The 18,000-nt window shown below is 41.8% G+C and overlaps 1 protein-coding gene across 1 annotated transcript in view; it reads left to right on the top strand.

Annotated features, from left to right (window-relative positions):
• GUCY1A3 (guanylate cyclase 1, soluble, alpha 3) overlaps positions 1–17,598 on the top strand; it is a 29,464-nt gene extending 11,866 nt beyond the window's left edge. Inside the window, 8 exon segments of the mRNA XM_009695123.1 lie at positions 9,750–9,854; positions 9,856–9,938; positions 10,930–11,202; positions 11,205–11,237; positions 12,506–12,654; positions 13,192–13,337; positions 14,253–14,408; positions 17,457–17,598. Of these exon segments, the coding sequence (XP_009693425.1) occupies positions 9,750–9,854; positions 9,856–9,938; positions 10,930–11,202; positions 11,205–11,237; positions 12,506–12,654; positions 13,192–13,337; positions 14,253–14,408; positions 17,457–17,598 (1,087 nt within the window).
• The last annotated feature ends 402 nt before the right edge of the window (positions 17,599–18,000 follow it).

Genomic DNA, 18,000 nt, shown 5'->3' with positions numbered 1-18,000 from the left:
GGGGTGGGCAGGCAATGGACTGCTCTGGGCTGGGTAGCCATACCCTGAGACACCGATGGATGGACGGAGTCTGAGGTGGCTTCACAACAGCCCTCAAAGAAGTGAGCAACCTACTTCCAGAATCTGTAGATTTCAAAACTGAGGCTGCTCTATTAGAAATAACAACCACCACCACCACCCACCCCCAACATCTCCTGAGCAGTTTCATGTTTTCATCTTGAAGCACTCTGTTCAGACTCAGCCCAACAAAAATTCTTTTCTCTTTGTTTTCTTCAGCGCAGTATGACCTGCTGTCCTGGGAAAGAATTTGTAGAAAGGCAAACGCTGGAGTTTATATCTATATATCTCTATATATCTATCTATATCTCTGTGGATCTCTCAATCCTGTGTACCATGGGCTCCAGACGTTGTAAACTGGTGTACTATAAAAAAAGAAATGAAGAAGAAAAGAACCTCAGAGCCGGTATGCCAGAACAGCAACAAGCAGGAGCAACTTGGTTGCTGCAAAGAGCCGAAGTACCTGCCTTGCAGAAGCTGCAAGCAGCCAGCCAAACCATGGTAAGCTCCTCTCAGTATCGCTGTTTAAGATGAAAATATGCGGTGAGAGAACACTTTAAAAAAATTCAATAGCAAGCTTTGTAAGTCAGATCAAAATGCCAATTGCTGTGTGGTTTTCCCAAACAGAACAGTTGCCTTTCAGGCAAGTCCGATGTGAGATCCATTAATTTTCCCTCTTTATTCTGTCAATAGTTTAGCCATATTGGTTCTAAAAGGATTCAAATTACCCAGGGATGATTTTCTTGTAACTGTCTTTAATTACACTCTTGCTTCAAAATTTGCTATATTTTCTTTATGGAAACTTGAATTACTAATATGAAGAATTTAGGACTGGGGGTCAAAATCAGCCGAGCTATTAAAAAACCAAATGTACACAAAAATGAGGGAATTGTTGTTTTCTTTAGAGGCTTGCCCTTACATTTTAACTAGCATTTCAAGAGCTCTGTTTTTCTCCTTTTATTCTGTGAGGTATAATCTGTTATATATATTCTGTTGATGTTTTCCCTCCCTTTAGTATGGATTTATCAATTCCTGTCTGAAGTCTCTTATTATAGAGAATGTTGGTAAAGAGACCTGGGAAAAAACACAAGTAAGTATTTTATCCTCCAGAAGAGAAATACTAGTCCTGGATGGGGACTTTTGTAATGGAGCCAAAGGGCGTTAAAATCTGATTATGTGGTGAGGAGGATTATCAATAGAATTGAGGCCCCCACAGCTCTGCACTTCACAATTATAATTAATTCTGAGCAGCCTGTGCCAAAATTCAGTGCTGAGTCATATCCCCATAGAAGTCGAGTGGCTTGTGCTCAGTGTAAATCAGGAAACAACTCAGAAGAGGCAAAGACATCCCACACCGGCCGTGACAGATGCATTTGTCCATCTGATTAATAATGCCTTTACCTATTGGCAGGTTCACTTTTCCTCTCTGGGATTTCATGTGTTGCGTATCGTAAACCAGAGTGGTTCATTTGGACAACCTGTGTTAGAAAGTGGTGAATGGCTGACAGAGACCCACTTGGCTTGGCGGTGACACACCACCCCTCTCTTGGGTGGTGGAAGGCTGTAAGCCAAGGCCACACTAAATGTCGATGATCCTTTTGAGGGAGGCGGCCTTGATGGAAGGGTTTCCCAAGCCAGTGAAGAGGCCTCTGTGCAAATAACCCTGCCCTGTGGTATGGGCTGGGAGAAACTCCATCAGAGGAAACTCATGCAACTCATCTCTGCGGTGCTGTTTCATTGACAGGAGGGATGATTTCGTTAACAGACAGCAGAAAGTACATTTATAGCTCAAAAAACGCTCACAAATGTCACAGCATGTTATTAACCGAGCCCATTACTTTTGGGGCATGCTCTTGTTCAGCACAAATGTTAAATAACAGGCCCATGGCAATGGACATCCTAGAAATTCTGATACTTATGGAAAAATCAGTAGTGAGCTTTCTTATTAGTAATTTTTGAAACAACAGTTTCAGTGGCTGCTAGGTTGTTTGCACGGCACACAGCTCTGTTCCTCAGGAAAAAATTTCCATCCCAATCTGCATTGCTTGCCTTAATTATTAATATGAAGACTAAACACAGACAGATGGCAAAATAAACTCTGTTAGGTTGGTGTGAACCTGAAGTTCCTTCCACCAGCATAACTGGGAGCAGATACTGAGCCAAAACATATAGAAAGCTCTTGATGTGAGTCTGAGATGTCACAGTTTGCACAAAAAAGATCCGAGAGTCAAGTTCTTGGCCTCTGGGGCCCGTATATCAAACCAGAGTGGATGGTGACATTTGTAGAGATTTTCTGGCTCTCTTCAGCATGCACACACATGCTTAGGTTGGGCCTCACACTCATTTTTTTCTGGATCTGGCAGCTTGCTTTCTATGCCGAGCTGATAGTAGTTTTGTCTTTCAGATGTTTACTTGTGTTGTGCCTGCAAGCTCGCCAGAACCACTCAGGCTGTTCTGCCTGCGCTCTGATTTTCTGCTTTCAACCTCTGAAATGGGCTTGCACACGGGGTGTTTTATTCCTCCTTTTCCCCCCACTATAAGTGTATTTCTCCAGTAGTGCCTTATTGCATTAATGTCAGGAAAATGGGAGGAAAAAATTAATGACAGCTGTAGCCAAAATACAAGAGGGTGCAGAGAAAGAGGACTGACTGATATAAGCATTTTCTATTAGATGCATACATGTGAACTCTTCTGGACAGGGTACATGGGCTCATATCTAACCTGTTTGGGATGACTTTTACCTGCTAAAGACTTAAGCATCTAGTATAAGCCATGCCTTGGCTCCCTGTGCAGTCACCGGAGGCTGACAGCCCTTCATGCAGGCTATTCATCTCGGGGGTAGGATGAATCACCTTCTGAAAATACCTTTCTCTCACAGTCTATAAAAGGACTCGAGGCAATTAGCTCTGACTACATGCATGACTTTTGGCAACGCAAAGGTAGGTGAAATGAATTGCAGATCTTTTCTTTGCAACATGTATGATATCTTAGAGCAAAGTGCCGTTCAGCCTGCCTGCTACCCAGAGCTGCTCAAATTCAGTGCTCTTGATCCTGAGTGGAAAGGAGTCATATACCTAAGCACATTGTGGGTAGCCTGAATATACCTCTCTCCCTTCCTCTGCAGTTTTTGTGTTGCTTTAATGATGCTTACAGGGCCATCAGAAAAGGATTACAAATGAAATCAACCTAAGTCGTTGCACTGGGGAAGATATTTGAATTTACTACTGGCTGCTTTATGCCATTAGTATCTCAGATCTAGAAAGCAATCATGACAGGACTTGTCTCTATCAGGAATTTCACTAGGTAGATAAGAGTGACATTTAATGTGGGGAAGGTCACTAAGAGATGCACATTCAATCTTGAATGTTCCCCGTGCAGATGGAAATATTGTTTATCATAACACACTGGTATAGATCAAGGTTTTTCAAAACTTCTAGGGATTTTAGGTATTCAGCTTAAAATACTTGGTGATCAGGTCCTTTGAAATATTTCAAAGTGGGTATGCAAAACCTACTTTTGAGACCTTGCTGTTAACCACTCCTCTAAACTCATGCCATTGTCCTTTCCTTCTCAGCCTTTCCCTGCTCCCACTGAGCCAGACTCTTTGTTATGCAGGTTTTTGTCACATCTGACACACCAGGACCAGGGTCTTGGCTGGGCCCTCTGGAAGTTGCTCAAGTGCAGAAGATGCAGAGGGATGAAGGCTACACACATGTTCTGAGGAGCGATTGTTCATGGCCTTCTGCCTAGTTTTCTTATCTAGACCACCTATGGATCTTCTTTATCAACAGGGGAGGAGAAGAGAGCTCTGAACTGAGTTGAAAATGCTTAAGATACACAAACATAAAGAGATAAGGCTCTCTAAAGAGATAAGGCTAAAGGACTAAATTTTCTTTTCTAACATAGCTTTTTTTTTCCACTTGCCTTTCTGATTGAGGAACCATACCTCCTGGAGAAAGCAGAGAGGAGCCCCTGCATGCCTGGTGTGTTTCCCTCACCCCCCACTCCAAAGACCTCTTGACAGGGGTTGATTCAATTTCTTTATTGTTCCTTGGAAATTGCTTTTATGAAATCAAGAAGTTTAGAGAATGCTGGGCCCTGCTTTCTAGTTCTCCTGTGTTCAACCCTATCACTGGCAAGATCATTTTCAGAGGCAACTAGATTGGACGATTTTCCCTGTATGTTACCTGAAGTCATTATCCTCTGTATTTTTCTGAACCCAGGAAGGAGTCAAAAACACTTTCACGAGCTATGCTGTGTATGATGATGTTACTGATTCGAGAAGCCTGTGGCACACCAAGTAAAGACAGTTTGCTACTTCTGTATGGCTTAGAGAGCACTGACATCTACCCCAATGCCTCCTGGCCGACCTCGCTGTCATCCCAAGATGTCAGACTGTGGCAGATCTGCCTGTAGCCTCTCTCTGAGGGCAAGAGGGAATCATTTCCGATCCCAGGGTAAGCCCTGTGAGGATTTGCCCTGCAGATGACAGGGTCTTTCACCTGGTTTTGGTGAAAGGACTTGCAAAGGCCATGTATATATACTCTACTTCTGCTCACCACCTTTGCGTTAGACCTTTCCCTCTGATGCCAAAGTGACACTTCCAGCTGGATAGATCTAGTCAGTCTTTGTCCTTCTTAGAGGTAGGCTTCACTGGGCATCAGCACGCCTGTGCAAAACTAAGCAGTGACATGTAGCCCCCTTTCAGATCTGGACTGTAGACACTTAGACACTTAAGTTCAGATGTCTACATGTCGGTGTCCACACATGTTAGATGTCCAAGCTCCCATGAAAGACAGATAGATCTAGTCAGTCTTTGTCCTTCTTAGAGGTAGGCTTCACTGGGCATCAGCACGCCTGTGCAAAACTAAGGAGTGACATGTAGCCCCCTTTCAGATCTGGACTGTAGACACTTAGACACTTAAGTTCAGATGTCTACATGTCGGTGTCCACACATAAGTTAGATGTCCAAGCTCCCCTGAAAGACAATGGAGATCTAGTCAATGGACCGAGTGGAGTCTGCAGTTATTCAACTGACCAGATGTATGTATCTGCCTCCAGGAACTGAGTAACTCCATAGACTCTGTTCACTCATTCGTGAGGAGCTCAGTTCAGGTGCCTTCAAGCCTGTCCTAGAGGTTGTCCCTACACACTGATGGAGAAATGGACACGATTACTCAGGCTAATGAAGAGCATAGCATCCCTGCATGAAAAGGCAGTGCCTTGTTCTCTGAATTCACACTTGCACAAGACCAACAGCCCTCTCTGTTTCTCCCTGTGGACAACCAAAGCTCATGAGAGACAAGCAGCACTTCTTTGGGGCTTGCCCCAAACTAGCCTGGATTTTCATCAGTAATATCTCAAAATATATTAAAAAAACAAACCTTCATGAAACAAACAAAAGAGTATGCCTCATTCCAGTAGGTTGGTTTATTTTCCTGATCTTTGCTCAAGACATATCTTTTAGGTCAATCAGGTAGTATGCTGATGTGTCCAAGATATTTTTAGTGTCTGTAGGTCTTTGGAAAGCTACAAAGTTCTGCTCTGAAATGAATGCACCATCTTTTCCTGTGGAAAGGAGCGCAGACAGGGCAATGCTTCTTCCCTGCTATTTTGCCAGGAGAGGCCTTTGTCATGTCATGGCAGGTAAGGCAGGAGTGCTACCTCACGTGTACTGCACCTGGCCAGGCATGCCCTGAGAGTCTTCCTTCAAGGAAACCTGTGAATAGAGGACACCTTCCGAGGAAGTGTAGTCACATGCAGGGAGCCATAATATAAAATACTTCAGTTCTTCTATTCCAAGCCCCTCCTACTCCTCCTTATTTTTTTCTTCTGAAATGGGAGTGTGTTTCTACATGCCAGGCTTTGGATGAAAGAGATGGGGACCAGTTACACAAGCAGCCCAGCTGGCAGAGCTGACCAGTAGGTAGGGTGGTGACACTCTTCTTGGGCAGGCTGGGAATGGTATTCCCTTTACCAGGGCAACTGAAGCTAGAAGAGACTGTATGAACAAAGCTTAATCTACTTGTGAGCCATATCTCTGTGTGTCTAGAAATGTTCTGCATTGGATTCAACGCATGATTTGCGTTATCTGTGCTTAAAAGGGCCTGAGATCTGAGATCTTGGTTGGTGTTTAAGACCTATCCACTTGCAAGGAGACACCCTGGTTGGTCATTTGAAGATCAGGATTTATTTTCTGTACATGTGTATGTATTACTGTGAGCATCACATTGTTGTGGGTAGTGGGAATCATAGTAGAAATTAATGGTTGCTACTCTTAGTCCTATGGCTTTAACTTGATCATATCCAAATAGCTGTGGTTATGCAGCTGGTGCCTGTATGCAGTGACAGTTGCTCTATAAATACTATAGACAGAAAGTAGTTGAGATAGCGTTTAAAGGGTCAAATGAACATCGTATTTTGGGGTTTATGATTTTATGTTGGGTGTGGGAGACACAACTTGCTTTCCAGCTTTTAGCAATATAATTATAAAATTGCCTGGTGTTTCCATTTCAGAAAGACACATGTTTTCTTGCACTTTCCACCCCCCCACCAGCACATGCACACAGAAGCTTCACAGTCTGAACCATTTTTACTCTGGATGAAGTTCTGAGCCAGCAGTTGAATTTGGGTCTTCTGGTTTAAATCTGGAATCATTATGCCTTGACTAAAGTTCTTCAAGATTTAGGAAGTTGCAGGAATATAAATAGTTATTAAATCTGGTTATAACTGCTCCTTATATGGCATATTTTATACCCAATAGTCCTGTTGATGAGCTAGGTAGCAGCAAAAATGCAGGTTAAGCCAGAGGGAGAAGAGAAAAGATGTTTCATCAATAAACTTTAAAAAATGGCAGGATTTGCTATAGAATAATTTACTTAAACTATTAGGCTACAATATGAAGCTATGACTGCTTTAAAATCAGGTAACCTAGAGTCTGTTGCTAGAGTTCTTCAACAGTGAAGTGACAACAGAAATTTTTAATCAAGAAGAGGAGTGCAAAGGGGGAGAGAAGGATGTAGTATTCCTTGTGCTGCAGAAGTTTAACAGCCCAAAGAGGAAAACAAGAATGGACACAAATTCAGAAAATGGAGCCTTTCATAAAGATAATGAGGTGCATTCAATGATTTACAGAAATGACGAAAATTGCTTACAATTTTCTCTGCCAGTTTGGAGGTTTTTTTAATCTACTAGAAATATTTTAGAGATAACACACATTACAGCCTTGAAGTTTAAAGAGGGATGGAGATGGGTAAGTTGGATTGTCCTTTATCTTGCCATTCACTCAGAGCAACTGCCTGTGAGCTAAATCAAGGGAAGTGACTGTATTTTATACAGGTGTAAATGACTGAAGGGTACTTCTCAAGTGTGATTCAGCTGTCATATTTTAGATGTCTGTTTTCAGATGAGATGAATTGCAGTGCAGAAATGCCTGTTTCTTCTTATTGACTATAAAGGAAGCCTGGGGTGACCAGCTCAGATAATGGGAAAACATAACAAAAATGTGTGAGAGTATTTGTTTTTTTTGAGCATGTAATGAAAGAATGCATCATCACTCTTTCACAGACTGAAGGAAAATGAATATTGCATGCACCACTGCCATCTCATGTTTAGTAAGTGCTTATCTTTCAGCCTTTGTGTTATCTGAGTGTATCATGTTAAAATGATCTACCAAGATGATTCATGTCATACAGAGGAACATGAGCACACTCATGTGTTCTTCTCTATCCTGTTCCCTGGACAGCACAAGATTAAGCTTCTCAGGAGACAACTCTTCAACATTGTAGTGAAATTGAGAAAAGAAATCCTACTGGGATATTGTGCAAAGTGTGTGAAATTAAGGCAAGGTGAGAGAACATCCTCTTTGCCTCCTGTACAAGGATCAGAATGAGTTATGGGGCTCAGCAGTACAGACACTTTCCCACGAGGGAGACAGCCTGCTGAATATAAATATTGTAGGCAGTGAGTCACCAAAGATGATGTCATTGATTTATGCAAGGATTGCAGAGTTTGGATTTGGTGGGAGAGGTTTTCTTGTCTAAATGCAGCCAGGCCATGATATGCAGTGACTTTATTTTCTTCTGATTGTAGCAGAGCTTTTGCTTAACCTTCATTTATACAGTGTGTTGGGTTATCTGCTCAGGAAAAATACGTACCCTGGATCTCCTTTTGTTTCTTTCAACTATTTTGTGTACATTTTGTCCTGAAAGGAGGTTGGTTTTTCAGCAGTTATATAATTGCTGCGGCTGCTTATACAACCAGAAGAGGAAAGAGGAACTGTTTTCGGTTAGCTTTCCAGAGAAGTGTCTGAAGTGAAAAAAATGCACCACATCTTTGGTAGATTGTGTCAGATGGGACACTGATGTTTGGAAGGACGATGAAGAGGAAGAAACAGTTCATTCTTTGTCAGAATGATAACTCAGATTGTAGATGGCTGCTGATGGCTGTCTACTACCACCACTAGTGCTTATACATACACACACACGCACACACATATATCTATATGTCCACTGGCTAAAGACCTCAGTTTTAAGGATCATGGATCCAGAACATGGCAGAACTCATATACAATATGTATTCATATACATTCCCAGATGTGCTACATTTCAGCGGTTTTTGGGGACAGTCTTTGGTTTCTTTTTGAACTCTTCCACTGGCAATTAGAAAAAAAACCTGCACTTTGGTCAGCCACAGAATTTCAATAGGCTGAGGCAGCCAAGTTACTGCCATTTCTACCAAGCCACATGAACTGCAACTATTGCTTTTCTGTGTTCATGAGAATATTTGTAATGAAGAAAGTGTCATCTCACAACTCACTGAGGTAGCCTCCAGCGGTATACAAAGGAGTTTTGTGTAGCAATAAAAAATAAGTTTATATTGTTTTGTGCAGGACCTTTTCCTGGCAGCGTTTTCACAAAACTTGTTTTCTGGACTTACTACAGCCTCTATAAAACCATGTTGTGGGCAGAAATTTAGCATTGGAGAGCAGTTTCAACATGATAAGTAAGGTATTCTGATGTTTTGCTTTTATATTTACTTTGGGAAATTAAAATTAATTTGATCATTGCTAGTTTGCATGTGACAGTGCCTGGTTTCAGGCAGGCAGATTTCATCTTCCTTTTGATGCTGTACAGCTCTCCCTTGGCACACCAGTATGAAACTGTTGCTTTTCCTTTGGTAAGGTTGCGTTCACCAATAAGGCAATGTATGCGTACGTTGCCACAAGAACTGAAAAAAAATCACTTTCAGCCTGCTTCATAGAAATATTTCAAACTACTGCATGAGCTTATGTTTCTTTCCTTACCAGGATAAAATAGCTAGCCACATTTTCAATTCATTCTTTTGATGAAAGGTGTAACAAAAACATTTCTGCAGGCAAAGTAAAATGATGGTTCATGGAAATAGTTCAGATTTCCTTGAAAATCCGAAAACAAAACTATTTTCCTTTTTGCCATAAAAATCACCCCATGGAAAAGTTTGACAAGTTTCTACAAGTCAGTTTTGTAAAAATATTTTGGTTTGTGGAAAATAATTTTTTTTTTAATTAATTGACTGATACTCTGGGACCAGTTTATTATAGATGAAGAGGGTTTCTGAAGGTACAAAGAGCAGAAGGGCATCCAACACCTTCAGCAAGACTTTTTTTATTTCAAGACTACTTATGCCTCTCAAAATCCTCTCCTTGGTCTTAGTGTCTCTATTTTGTCTTGTTATGTTCTTTTACAGAGAACTTGTTTAGATAAATATTTTGCCATCATCCATCTACCTGTTACCTTCTCCATTTTTAGCAGGAAGAAATGTATCATCAGCTTTTGTTCTCAAAGCAAAAGGAGAAAATTCACCTAAATCATGGAGAAACAGGTCCATGCTGAAGCTCAGAAGTATCTTTTTACTTCTCTCTTTGTGGAATGAAAGCAGGGAGATGAGAAGATAAAAACAACCAACCAACCAACCAACCCCAAAACTGACAAACAAAAATTGTGCAACTTCAGATTTTGTAAATATATGTTTTTCTAGAAAAGAAGTGTGATACAGAATATCAGCTCTTCTAGAGATCTTTTTCCTGTTAGCGCCCTCCATTCCCAAGCACCCAAGATCCTAAATGTCGTGTTCTGATATGAGCAGATTCTCTTTGCATTGTCATAGCTGCTCCCAGTGAGACCTTTAGTGCTGACTTCAGTGGAAACAAAGATGGGTTGCCAATGAACGCATTACAAAATCTTTTCATTAATGCATCATTACAATGATGTTAGCTCCGTCCTTGTTCCTAACAGTTTCTTTTGAAACACCTTGTCCATCTCTCCATGAAGGTGACAGTTTGTTAAAATGTCTGGAAAACCTTCCAAATGTCTTTGATTCTGCTCCATGAAACAAGTCCTGCATTTGTTGTGTCATAGGGCAGGGACTGGAGATGACAGTTTGCAGCAAGGGTGGGATTTGTTTCCTAGCAAACCTTTCGGGTGTACAGAGCTGTTCCTAGATGGCTAGTTATGGTCTTCTCCTATCCTGTGGTGAGATGCAACAGCCAAATTCATCAGGGAGCTGATTGTCTACATCTAGGGCATGGAAACAAGGAGAGAGCACAGTTTTGCCAATGAACGAGGTATAGCTGTCTGTTGGGGATTGTGATGAAAGAAGCCATGGTTGTACCTCAGCCTGTGCAGGAGGCTTTACTCCATTGTTTATACTAGCCTATTACTGCAGCTTTCCTTCCCAAGTGTCTTGGTATGTTGGGACAAGTACTATTAGAGGTGTCTAAAAAATATGAAGTGTTGCTAGATTGCGTTGTTTCTATTCCAGACTAATCCATGGGTTGAGAAGGTGTAAAACGGGTGCATTGGTAGCGTCATTGCCCCATGCTTTTATTTAAAGGATGTGTGATCTGGATGGAGTCCATGCAATGCATGGTGTGCTTGTGCTCCCCCAAGCTCTGCAGCCTGGCATAACTTTAGGAGTTGAAGATGCAGCTTCCTGATGTTGCACCTCATGATGTGACAAGGAACCTTATCCTGATGAACCAGTGGCACCTGGCAGAGACAGAGCTTTCAAACCAGCTGGAGAGGAAAAAGGAAGAGCTCGGGATCTTTTCCAAGAATTTGGAGGCAGAAAAGATGGAGAACTTGCTATATGCCATGCTGCTGAAACACATCAGCTTAAGGAAAGGAAAAAGGTGGATGCAGGTACTGCAGGATCCTTTCTTTTCCTCTGCTTGTGGTTCTCCTAGTATGTCTGGTCTTAAACTTTGCAGCTCCCTTTGTAACAGTGTCTTTACCAGAGCTGTCCCAAGGTATCCTTTTTCTCTACGTGATGAATTACAACACCCAGAGCATACAAGCATCATCAGGGACCCTTACAGCTATGATGATGGGGAACAGATGGCTGCACATGAAGAACAGGCCTTGCCTGGGAACTCCAGCTATGAGAATTGCATCGTAAATTCATGCCCGAGTACCACTGATACGAAGCTTTTTAAAAGAGAACCCTGTTATGATGAAGTAAAAGTAGTTCACAGCAGGAAAGGAGGGCATTTGTGGCACGTGTATTGCTTCATCTTCAATCTGGAATACACCAACTCAGCAAAGTCCCATCCAACACTTGGCAAGTGCTTTTTAGCCACTCAAGCCAGAGGTATCTGACTGCTCCTCACTTAGCACACCTAATTTGCTGCCCACTTTGCATGTGTTTATTTGCATTACAATTCCGAGCTTCAAAGCATGACTGCACAAAATGGTGATCATGAATTTGGAGTTACTTCTGCAAATTTATACCCTTAATTCTTCACTGAAAATAGGGGTTCAGAGATTATGGCTAAACTGGGAGGCACAAGAGTGCTCCTAAATAATTCCTGAGTGCAGATCTATATCCTCAACCTTCCTAACTCCACAATGCACTATCTATCTCCCTTGTTTCCCCACTCCACCCCAGCTCACTGCTTTCTGTAGGCAGGAAAAATCACTGAGTGGGAAAGGAGCTGAAGTATCTTGTTAGCAGGTCCCCATCTTGTCAGTCCATGACTCCACAGGACACCTCCATAACACAGCATGTTGGTTTTCTTTGGTCCCATCCTGCTGTTTAGCATGAGATCCCCTCTGTGGCTCTGGGCACTTGCACTTCTTCAGAAAAATCCTGTGTGTAAACAGGTGCAGAATAGAAATGACTCAAATTGTGTCCAACATGGCTGAGGATATTCACATACTCAGGCTGAGATGTCAAAAGAAACTTTGAGGTGAGATGTCCACACCACAAGTCAGTGTAATTCAGCTACGAAACAGCGAAAGATGGGAATCTTTCCTATGCTTACAGGGAGCTTTTCTTCAGCTATTAAACCAATTAATAGAATTTTGGCAAGTTACAGAAATCTGTTGTTAAAGTCTATTACTGACTTAGTCAAATAAGAATAGAAGCCTTTGCGAAGAAATGTACATCTAAGAGCTGACTTCTTCCTCAGGAGAATTTGATTCTCGCACAGTACTCTTCAGTGATATTGTGACATTCACAAATATCTGCTCTGCCTGTGAGCCCATCCGAACAGTGAACATGCTGAATTCAATATATTCCAAGTTTGATTGATTAGGCAATGTCCATAGAGTTTATAAAGCAAGTGTTTCTATTACTGTGTTCTTTCTTTTTTTCTTTTTTGGTGGTTTGTGTTTCGTTCGTTGGTTGGTTGTTTGGTTGGTTTTATGATGAGCTGTCTCACCAAACAGAACCTGTGGTGATCATAGGAAGTGAAACTGGCTGAAAATTTGGGGTGGACAGAGTTCGTTCAGAACTTCAAATGTCAGTTCTTGTAAAGTGACACTCCTTCTTTTCAATGCTTTAAGATAAGAATTTAGAGATCTTTTCAATTTCCCTTTCACTTGTCTGTGTAAAAAAAAAACCCAAACTAAAAATTGGTCACTGGGAAACATTTGAAATTTTATATATATCTAAAAATGGCTTATCCATGACAAGGGTCACTATTTATCCTTTCAATGGTTGAACACCCATGCGTTAATGGAAATGGAAGCATTTAGCACCTTGTAAGACTGGGCCATAATCTGAGTCCATCTCACATCTATGGGAGCTTTTCCATTGACTTCAGTGAGTCATAGGGATTGGGCCTGTTATAACTGTAGAATTTCGTGCTGTCAGGATGAAACAAGAAGAGATGAATACTTGGTGGTTGGAGGCGTCACAGTCCCCATCACTAGCCATGCACTAAGCGTAGCCAATCTTGCATTTGGTATGGGAGTTGCCTCCAAAGAGATCATGAACCCCATGGTTGAGGAGCCCATTCACATAGAGATGACCGAATTCTTGCTTTGAAATAGATGTTATATATCAGTAAATATTTAAGGAAGACCTCAAGTTCCAGTGAACGTCAATATAATTACACTTCAGGTTAATATTCATGTTAAATGCTATGCTGAATTCAGGTTGTGGGGCTTTAATTTTGCAGCAGGAAAAACTTTGCAGTCCAGAATCCAGTAATGCACTGAAACATGCATTTAACTGTAGCCAAGTAGTCATTGACAATTTAGAGAATGGAATACTCAGAAACAAACTCTTTCTTTATTGATGTTTGTGTTTAGGGATAATGAGAAAATCAATTAGTAACTCATGCACAGACACAGAATAATTAATGTAATGATTCATTTTGCACTTGCTCCTTGCTTCTAAGAGCTACTTACACAAGGGCATGTGTTAAATTGTTCATTGAAAATATGGAATTTTACAACTCTTTATTGGCCTGCTACTAAAGCATAACATTAAATGTGTATACCTAGAACACTGACTTTAGCATGTTGGGTAATGAAAAAGAGAATAGTCCAGTGGAGAGGTGTCCAAAGTGATGTTTGCCATGGGTACAATGGGGCTGTATTCCCTTCTTCTCTCCTGCCAATTACTGTCACCAGAGTGACAGTCACGAGACAGGAAAGTAGCTAAGCTGCTACACATCACCATCCTCTTCTCCTTACAAACAATTCATTCCCTGTCACCAGCCCAAGGCTATATCCTTGCTTCTGCAACTGAGTGCACCGGTTCCTGTGGAGGAGTAAGCTGTTATTTAGTCCCTAGAAGGGGAGATTGGGAACAGCCTGTTCAAGGTTGTGCATGGCATGTTTGCTCAAGAAGATCCACTAAATATTCTAGGTAGTGACAATGAGAAGCTGATATGATGTGTCATATTTCCTTTTTGATTCATACTGACTGATCAGAGTTGGGATCCACTCCGGAGCAGTGCTGGCTGGGGCTGTTGAAGAGAAAATGCCAAAGTACCGCTTGTTTGGAGATACTGTCAACACAGCTTCCCAGATGAAGAGTCACAGTCTTCCCACGAGCATCCACCTCAGCTCAGCAGCTTTTAGGTAGGGAAAAAGAAGTGCCAAATGGAAGAAACCAACATGAGTATTTTCTTCCCCGTCACTTCTGGATAGAGCAGTCATATAACAAGGGACGTTTTGGTATTACATACAACAGGTTGCTTTGGAGATTTTGTTTGGGGTGGTGTCTCTAGAATCAGTCAGTTCAACATGTGAGTCAGTGGAAAAAGGTAGGTGCTTCAGGGGGACAGAATCACAGAATCGATGAGGTTGGAAGAGTCCTCTGGGATCATCGAGTCCAACCTTTGCCCTAACACCACCATGCCAACTAGACCATGGCACTAAGTGCCATGTCCAGTCTTTTCTTAAACACCTCCAGGGATGGTGACTCCACCACCTTCCTGGGCAGCCCATGCCAATGCCTAACGACCCTTTCTGTGAAGAAATGCCTCCTAAAGTCTAACCTGAACTTCCCGTGGCACAGTTTGAGACTATGCCCTCTTGTCCTGACAATCTAGCCTGTCTAAGAGAGACATCAAGGGAAGCTGTAGGTGTGTGAACAGTGCCACCCACAGACACACATCGAATGAATAGAATTATTTCCACATTACTTAATATTTCCACCCACCACCTAAAATCCAGGTGCTTAAATGGAGGAGCAAGATTCTACTAACCCTCACCTTGTAAAAATCCTAGCAAATACTTCAGTCACACAAGAGTCAATTGTTGGCAGACAGATCCAGAACTCTCAGCAGTAGCGTGCCTCCCTGCCTGGACAGGTTTCCATGGGCTCAAGGCCTCTCAGAGCAACAGGGTGTACTGAGTGAAGTAATAACTTGGAAAGGGTATAACATCCACTGCCTTCCATGTTTGGACTTTTTTGCTGGCAGGCTCTCCTTCTCTTTCTATTCAGGCTTTTACCTGGAGAAAGTTGAGCTGCAGAGGATCTAGAGAGTCCTTGAGCATCTCAGTCTTGTCCTCTCTAGTGCTGCTCGGAAGGAGCTCTGCAAGATCAGTGCATTACAGCAGTGCTAAATGTGGGACAAATAAGCTGGAATCAGGCTTTCTGAGGATATGCAATAAAGTGAGAGCGCAGAATAGAGGGGAGAAGAAAATGGAATGTGTAGAGGATGCAGAGAAGTTGCTTGGGCACATAAACGTGAGGTTTTTTTTGAAGGTAGCTATAGATTTTGTGGAATAATTGAAGCAACCCCTTTGAAAACTTGGGCTTAGAATTTGCACTGACCCATACCTGCAGAAGAAAAAGGAACCTATTTCCTAGTAGTCCTGATTCAGATTTCCTATTTTATACTCAGTTTCTCCAGCAGGGACGTCTTGGCTCTGATTTATGGTTCGCACATTTTTATTGGTCATGGTCTTTCAGAATAATTCACAGCTAAAGCAATTTTTGGGGCATCCAAAAGAGCAATGCTTAAAAATAAAATTTCCGTGACCTGCAGTGATTTAGTACCTGGCACAAATCCTAACCAACCCCAAACTCAGCAATAAATAACTTACAAGAACAGCTTTCTAACTGTGGCATTACTTCCTCCCCTAGTGAACAAATAAAGAGTTCTACTCCACATTCCATACTCAGGCAAAATTTCTGTTGATGTTAGTACCACTTTTGCCTCAGTAGTCTAAAATCTGCTCTGCAGTGGTCATAGCAGTGACACGGTGGATTGAAGGTAGTCTGCTCTGCTCCCTCTCTGAAACCGAGGTTCCCAGCTGGCTATCTTACCTCTTAGTCACTTTGGCCATCACTTCATATCACACAGTGCAGAATGATTCTGGTTTTATCTGCAGGAAAAACAATGCCTAGCTTGTGCAATCAAGTCATTTTCATGTCGTTATATAAGGCAGGAGAAATGCTCTTGTAACGCATTTTAGGGGTTGAGCACCATGGAGTCTCTTTGACTTGCATTGTGCCTTACCAACACATGCTCCCACGAGAACAGACAGAAATACTCATTAAATGTAGAGTCACGAAATGCCATTTGCTGTGCTTTACATGTAACACCTTCATACATTTCACACCATCAATAACTACTGTAAAGTGAAATAACAAACAGCAAAATAAGTGTGCAAATGAAGTCTTAAATGCCAAGAGCAGATTCCTTTCTGAGAAGTCTTGCAAGGCTCTTTTCTGCCCCCAAAAATTGCTAGCAACAAATATTTTTTATTAGCACTGCAGAGCTAATGGAGCTGTAGGAGAGAACTCTGGATTCCTTTCTGATTCATGCCTCACAGTGGAATTGTTAAGTTCCAGTTGCAGGATTTTTTTATTTCTGGTGATGATGCATGAGCCAGAAAAGAGCAGAGGCCGAATGGTTGCCGAGCTGGCATTCATGAAAAAGATTTCCCGGTAAAAACTGAGCAAATCAGACCAGAAGCCACAAATATGGACCCTCACGCACTTTTTTTTTACAGGCTTGTTTTTCCTGTTTTCTTATTTTGTTTTCTTTTGTTTCATGTGTGAAATTTGGATACTTACATGAACTATGCCATTACAGAAGGCTTCGCTGAGCCCCAATCCTGCAACATGACATGCCTGGGCAGAGTGCTAACCCATGTACAGGGAGGAAAGCAGGAGAGCTCCATGTCATTCAGCTGTCTACCCACGTGCTGTACATTATGAATGAGTTTTTTGAGGGATTTTTCTGTTTTAATTGATTTGTACAGCTATTTAATATCTAGAGAACCCATCCTCCATTCAGCTTTTTGGTCTCCTTTCTCAAAGTAAATGAGCTTTTGATATCTGTTCTAGTCCAGGTAGATCCTTATCAGAAGTAACAATCTGTGGTATATTGACTGCTTGGAGGATTGGGGCTGACAATATTAGGTGCCTTTATGCCATGCTATATAAAAGGACATAGTATGCAGGGAGCAGTTTACACCCAGAACCAGTTGCAGCACAAACCCACCTAGAACAATGAGCTGTTTCCTTGGGTACCGTTGTTCTGGCCATCAAAACTAACCCAGCACTAATGATGCTGCACTGTCATTTCAGTTTTTAATTTCCTTTTGATAATTCTTGGTCCCCATGTTGCCCTAGGCTTCCTTGTGCTAACTTCCATGTTTTCTCTTGAGCAGAGCTCTGCCAAATCAAAACTTCAAAACAGATGAAAGAAGAGAATCTGAAGAGGAGCTGAAAGGGAAAAGAGCCACATGCTTTTTGATGAAGAATCTGTGTGCAACTTAGGATGAAATCAAAGCCTCACTGCACTCAGGCTGAGCAGAAAGACATGAACAGGGGGACTGCTGGGCCAATATAAAGCAGCGCTGCTCTGAATTCTGGGAAAAGGTAGCAAGCTCAATTTATTTTGAAGTGTCAAGTAATTCAGCCATTCTTCATTTAAAGCCCAAAGAAAATCCTTCAAGAAATTCAATTTATATCACAGTGCTCAGTTGTACCTTCTTCTCCCCTTCCCTGTTGGCTGTCAGTGAGCACATTGGATGATATGAAGAAGAGATAGCATGATGTCTTTTGAAAGTAGGTGGAGAGGGAAATTTAAGCAGAAGACATAGAATTAGATCTATGCCTCCCCATGCTTGGGAAACTATACATGTAAAACAGGGAAACACTGTCCTGGGCCAAAACGGATAGCGACCGTTGGAGGACACAACACAAAACCTA

The sequence above is a fragment of the Cariama cristata genome, unplaced genomic scaffold, assembly GCF_000690535.1.
Source record: "Cariama cristata isolate BGI_N322 unplaced genomic scaffold, ASM69053v1 scaffold12592, whole genome shotgun sequence".
NCBI classification, from domain to species: domain Eukaryota; kingdom Metazoa; phylum Chordata; class Aves; order Cariamiformes; family Cariamidae; genus Cariama; species Cariama cristata.
Note: the sequence above shows the minus strand (reverse complement) of the source record. Positions and strands in the feature narration are given on the sequence as shown.